The sequence below is a fragment of the Triticum urartu genome, chromosome 1A (assembly GCF_056163025.1).
Source record: "Triticum urartu cultivar PI428250 chromosome 1A, HENAU_Tu73, whole genome shotgun sequence".
Taxonomy (NCBI): Eukaryota; Viridiplantae; Streptophyta; class Magnoliopsida; order Poales; family Poaceae; genus Triticum; species Triticum urartu.
Genome location: NC_141873.1, coordinates 590,371,743 through 590,378,067, shown reverse-complemented (window position 1 = coordinate 590,378,067; position 6,325 = coordinate 590,371,743). Strand labels below are relative to the sequence as shown.

Genomic DNA, 6,325 nt, shown 5'->3' with positions numbered 1-6,325 from the left:
ATACTAAAGGTGTTGACCGGGCCCCAGCCACTTTAGTACCGGTTCGTGACGTGAACCGGTACTAAAGGTTCGCAATGAACTGGTATTAAAGATCTCCTCCCGCCTAGCCGTTTGAACCGGCACTAATGAACACATTAATGCCGACTCAAATGTAAACCAGGATTAATGTGTCTCACATTTGATCCTTTTTCTACTAATGCATGGCCACCGCGCTGCGTCGCAGCACTAGTCGCCAGCAACGATGCACGCAGCATCCGCCATGGCCGCCGGCGATGCGTCGCAACTTCCATCCATGGCCACGCTGCTGCCTCGCAGCTTCCACCATGGCCGCCCTGCTGCGTGGCAGCACCCGTCGCCGCGCAAATCCGCCATGGCCGCCCGCGCCGCATCTAAGCTTCCGCCGTTGTCGCCGTCCGCTGCGTTGCAGCTTCTGCCATGTCCGCCATGCTGCATCGCAGCACTTGTCAGCGTCGATGGAGCTTCGCCGGTGTTTTCTGGCAGTGATCCACGACCACGAGCTTGGATCGTGCCGGGTCTACAGCTAACAAACTGAACTGAAAGATAGACCGAGCCACAGCGAGAACACAGCTCGCTTCAGGCTTATTCAGTTAACATGTACAACAACACATGCAACTGAACTAAACTTATTTAGCTACTGAAGAAAATAAGCAGCAAAAACTGCAGATACGTCGAGGTTAAACTGACAGCCGGGGGGGGGCGCCGGTGTTGCGATGAAGCTCCGTCAAGGCCGTCCAGTGCTAGAATGGAGCTCCGCCGGGATGCTACCACTGCTGCAATGGAGCTTCGCCGGTGGCCGCCGGGGTTGCGATGAAGCATCATCGAAGCGGCCTGTGTTTCAGTGGAGCATCGCCGGCGGTGTCGGGTGCTGCGATGAAGCGCCGCTGCGCCAATGTTGTCATTGCAGTGAAACGTCGCGGCGGCTACCTGGGCTCCAATGTATAGCACTCGCCACTCGCCGGCGGTGCTGCAACGCAGCAGGAAGGGGGACGCCGGAGACGGGGTGCTCGTCGTCGTCTAGTACGAGGACGGTAGTAACTGCTGAGAGTTGCGTCAGACGGCGGCTTTCGTCAGCGTCTACAGTCACCGGAGCGTTGCTGTTTGCTGCAAGTCAGTGGTGAGCCACGCCCACGCGACGCGAACACCGCAGGCAAGCAAGGGCAGCGATGCTAGCGGCCGGCGCAGAACGCGAACCAATAGGTCCTGTTTGCCTAATCGAACGGCTGGGAGGTGTGGATCCTACGGTTAAGAAGGCGGATGATTTTCTCAACTTTTCAACCGGCTGATGTGTAGCACTGGCTAATTGGCTATTGGGGTGGGGTCCGACCCGGACCGCCCTTGTCTTGTGCTAACTACTACTCCTACTACTTGTACGTAGTCCCCAAAACCCTCGTTGCACGTAGCACCTACGTCGGTCCTACGCGGTTCAGGAGACTTGTGTAGATCGAGTAGACCCGAACGCACGGATCGATCGCGCGCTCTGCCGCCGCCGCCATGATAGGAAGCGGGAACGCAGCAACGCCGCCGGGATCGCACCACGGCCGCAGCAGGCCGCCGCCCCGCAAGTTCAAGTTGGTCCCGGAGGCCATCTCCACCGGGGACGGTGACGGCGGCACCGTCTTCCGCGTCGGCCCCATCATCGGCACCGGCTCCTTCGGGGAGATCTACCACGGCACGGACGCCGAGACCAAGGAGGAGGTCGCCATCAAGCTCGTGAGCCAGCCCCCTCCCTTCATCCTCTTCCTTGTCTTGTTCATTAATTTGACACGCCTCCCTCAATGCACTCGTTGTTCGGTTTTCTTCATTACAACTGCTTAATTATTTGCCACGCTGCTTGCATCGATCTGTACGTCCCAGGAGTCTCTCAGGGCGAGGTTCCCCCAGCTGATCTACGAGGCCACGGTCTACAGGAAACTCCAAGGACAAGGTAATTCTTCACCCATGATGCAACTGTGTTTGCTTATTAATCTCTCTGCTTAATTTTGTTTGCAATTGCATACATATAGCCAACATTAGTATAATAATTCTTTGTGTGCTTGTGCATTGGCAGCCGGGATTCCAAATGTCCGGTGGTTCGGCGTCGAGGGCGACTACAGCGCCCTGGTCATGGACCTGCTGGGGCCAAACCTCCAGGAGCTCTTCGAGTCCTGCGACGCCAAGCTCTCCCTCAAGACCGTCCTCATGCTCGCCGACCAAATGGTACATACATACATACATACATACATACATACATTTGCTTTGCAACGCAACTAAGCTTCCAAACTCCATGGTTCATGCCTGCGTCATGTGGTGTTTTAGTTAGTTAATGCGTGTCTTCTGTTTGTTTTTTGGGTAGATTGACCGGATCGAGTGCCTCCATACCAACTCTTTCGTGCACAAGGACATCAAGCCACAGAACTTCCTCATGGGCCGTGGCAAGAGCGCCAATCTGGTACTATCATAGATCAATTACCAACTTGTAGTTCATAGACCATTGCATAGTATTCCATTGTTCTCTTTGTATTTTCATGCATTGATCATTGCTAGCAGGTATGTATGTTTACTTGTTTTCTACTAAGTTTTTCCCACATTTCTCTGCATGCAGGTTCATCTTATAGATTTCGGAATCGCGAGGAAGTACATGGAGACGTCCAAGCACGGCAAGCAGCACATCCCATACAGGTAAACATGCCATTTTTTTACATTGATTCATAGTAATGAACAATAATGTGTTCTCAATTACCCACAAGTCAACAGTTTTTTTTGGAACAAAACATATATATTAATTACATGTTTTGTCTATTTAACCAAATGCAGGGAGAACATGATGGGCCTGCAAGGAACGCCGAGATACGCTAGCATAAACAACCATCTCGGAATCGGTAAGGGTTTATCTCATTCTACACATGAATATGAACTCCTGTATATTCTGCAAGAGCCCCTGGCCAAATTAAAGCCATCCAAAGTTGTTTCCCCTTGAACTTCTCACAACTTTCGATCTGTCTTTTTGTTATGTACCAAAAATCTTACACCCACCTGATTCCCTGCAGAGCAAAGCCGGAGGGATGACCTAGAATCCGTCGGCTACATGCTGCTCTACTTCCTCCGAGGAAGGTCAGTCCTCTCCAGCTTAAGCTCCTGCGCTCGATCAATCTCTACCATTCCCTCTCCCTGTAGTTAATGCACACTGCTAACTAACACATGGTGTTGTTGTTGCTATATCTGTCCTCAGCCTCCCGTGGCAGGACGCGGACGCCGGGAACCACAGGGAGACGCACGACATGATCAAGGACATGAAGATCGCTACCTCACCCGAGGAGCTCTGCCGCGGACATCCAGCCGAGTTCGCGTCCTACCTCATCTACTGCCGCTCGCTGGGGTTCGAGGACGAGCCTGACTATGCGTACCTCAGGAAGCTGTTCAAAGACCTCTTTGTTCAACAAGGCTTCGAGTATGACTACGTTTATGACTGGATGGTTCCCCGGCATTATTACAAAGACGACTACCGGTACTGAGTTTTCTCTCTGGAGAGAGGAGGATGCGATGCCAAATTGAAAATTTGTACCAGTTGTAATTCTGTGGAGGAGCAATGTTCATTCCGCTGTTGCTAGCTAGGGAACTGAATTTTTTGTGGTTATTCATCTTGTCGAGATTGTTTTACGATTTAGCAAGGCAGGGAAGATTTTGTTTATTTGAATGGCCGGCTAGCTGTAGAAACGTTAATTTCCGTAAATATATTCAATAAAGTCAATAGTGGTTAAATCTCTACTATTTAAAAAGAATGTAAGGTTCTCATTTCACCTTTCTTCCCACCACCCCTTCGTCCAACCTTCCATGTACGTATATGATAATCAATCACCTTAATTTACTTACCTTCTGAACCAATTCCACTTTAATTTACTTACTAATAAACTTATCTCTATCTCTACTATACTACTTAAAAAGAACGACCTTTCTTCCCACACCCTTCGTCCAACCTTCCATATATCTGATAATGAATCACCTTAATTTACCTTATGAATCAATTCCACTTTAATTTACTTACGAGACTTATAATAAAAATATAAGGTAATTTAAGGGTAGAATTTGATGAACATTTATTTACACAATTACATTATTATTGACAGGTAAATCACTAGCTAACGTACTAGAATATTTATATCCCGTTGCAACGCACGGGCATAGTACTAGTAACAAAGTAATAAATATATAAACCGTTACTACTGTTTAACCATTACTCCTGGGATCTAAAATAAAGAAACAACGTAGATGCACACACTCACATCAGCACACTGCACCTGCGCTCACAGGGATGATGCACACGTCGGTAAAAGGTACACCCTCTCCGTCCCATAATGTAGTAGTGTCAAAAAACGTCCTACATTATGGGACACGGGGAGTAATTATTAGTAGGGTTAATTTGATAAATATCACTCGAATTCTACGATTCCGAGAAACGTCACTGCAATTTCCAAATTTTGAATAATGCCATTTTCAGTGGTGTTTTCCAAGTAAGAACGAAAGGAATAGGATATCTACAAAACAGCCTGAAGGACCGGCTTTTGAATTCAAGGTGATGCCCCGGCAACCTTTCAACAAGTCATGAATAGTGTTTTTAAAGAGATATGTTGGAAAGGGGTATTGGTCTTTTTCGATGACATTCTAGTGTACAGTTCTACCATGGTGGAGCATCTCAAGTTGCTAGAGGAAGTGTTCCGACAGAACAAACTTTTTGTGGGTGAGCCAAATTTCATATTTTCTCATGGCTTGTTAAACCTTTCTTTTTTCTTTTTGGATCATAACCAAATAAAAACTTCTCGAGTTATCAGAATCCATAGTCAAATTTAGTCCTTGGTTATTCAAGTTAGATAAAATAGTAATAGTTTGGCTCACAATGGTATACTACGAAATCCAATTTGATTCAATTGCAAAAGTTGCAGTGGCATTTTTCATGGGGCGTCAGCTCTGAAGTTTCCTGGGATCACTGACCCGGAAACTCTTGAGGCTCTTGCATGTCGGTAGGCAATTGCTCTTGCTGAGGAACTGGGCCTTCAAAGTATTCTCATATCATCCGACTGTCAAAGTGTTGTTGGAGACCTCGAGGTGACAAAGAATCTTGGCGGACACACTATGGTTCTTCAGGCGATCGGATCAGTTCTTTTGGCTCATGAAAATTTTGCTTCGAACAGCACACCACTAATGGAGAAGCTCATAGAGTAGCCAGAACGGCATCCTCGATGCATGGATGCAGGCCGACACTTATGGCTAAACTCTTCCCCATCCGATTTATGTATTCCTGTAAACTTTGATGCTCCCGCTTTTAAGACATTTATTTTGAGACGGAGGAAGTATTATGCAATAAAGGTAGTGTTGTTCTTCTAAAAAAAAAAAGCTGCTCCTCTCCAACCCTACCTCGTCTAGTGTTAATCATAGTCCGTCTCCACCACGGGTCAATCTGGGAGATCGATCGATCGATCGACGATTAGGGTTCCTCGCTCGCCGCGGTTAGCTGTTTTTTCTTCTTGTGGGATTAGGATTACTACTAGGGGGGGGGGGGGGGGGGGGGCAGGGCCTCTTCTCTGGGTTGGTTATACGTGGCACAAGCACCATCCCTATTCCCTCTGATCTGATATATATAGATCGACCAGACCAGACCAGGAAGACCAAAGAGCATCCGGCATAAATAAACATAACAAGAAATCGATGGCGATGGCGATGGCGGCGGCGATGAGGGTCGGTGGCGGCGCTCTACTCCGGCGGGCGCCCGTGGTGGAGGCAAGGCAGCGCCTCGTCCACACGACCCCGGAGGAGATGAGAGAGGTGGCGACCCGCGCGGCGCAAACTGACAAGACAAAGGAGCAGCTGTTCGACATGGTCATTGACCTCGGGCCAGTTCTTTTCGACGATTCTCCCAGAATCGTCCCCCTCCCCAGCTTCTCCCAGAATCACCACTCTATATATTTTTTACAATCCTAGATAATTAGACCTTAACTAAATAGGATTGTAAAAAAAATATAAAGTGGCGATTCTGAAAGAAGCTAGGGAGGAGGGCGATTCTGGGAGAATCGCCCAAAAGAACTGGCCCCTCAATAGCAACTACAACGTTCCCCACAGCATGAAACGGGAGCACTTGCTGCTGTCACAGCGCCTCTCTTCACAAATCCAGCCTAGACCATACGACCCAGCCTGGTAACAACTAACAACTACTCTACTGCTGCTGCACTGTCCTTCTAGTACTTACTATCGATTTGGATTGACACATATTCATACTATATATTGTTTGCTTTTAGATTTGTCTCTAGATAGATTTACATATATCTGGTATTCT

General features: G+C 48.1%; 1 protein-coding gene across 1 annotated transcript; it reads left to right on the top strand.

Annotated features, from left to right (window-relative positions):
* Positions 1 to 1,466: 1,466 nt before the first annotated feature.
* Positions 1,467 to 3,647, top strand: LOC125540539 (casein kinase 1-like protein 5). The gene is made up of 8 exons (XM_048704160.2): positions 1,467 to 1,731; positions 1,876 to 1,945; positions 2,069 to 2,217; positions 2,354 to 2,449; positions 2,603 to 2,679; positions 2,815 to 2,879; positions 3,048 to 3,111; positions 3,230 to 3,647. Exons 1-8 carry the CDS (start codon positions 1,513 to 1,515, stop codon positions 3,510 to 3,512), a joined length of 1,023 nt encoding a protein of 340 aa, XP_048560117.2. The 5' UTR covers positions 1,467 to 1,512; the 3' UTR covers positions 3,513 to 3,647.
* The last annotated feature ends 2,678 nt before the right edge of the window (positions 3,648 to 6,325 follow it).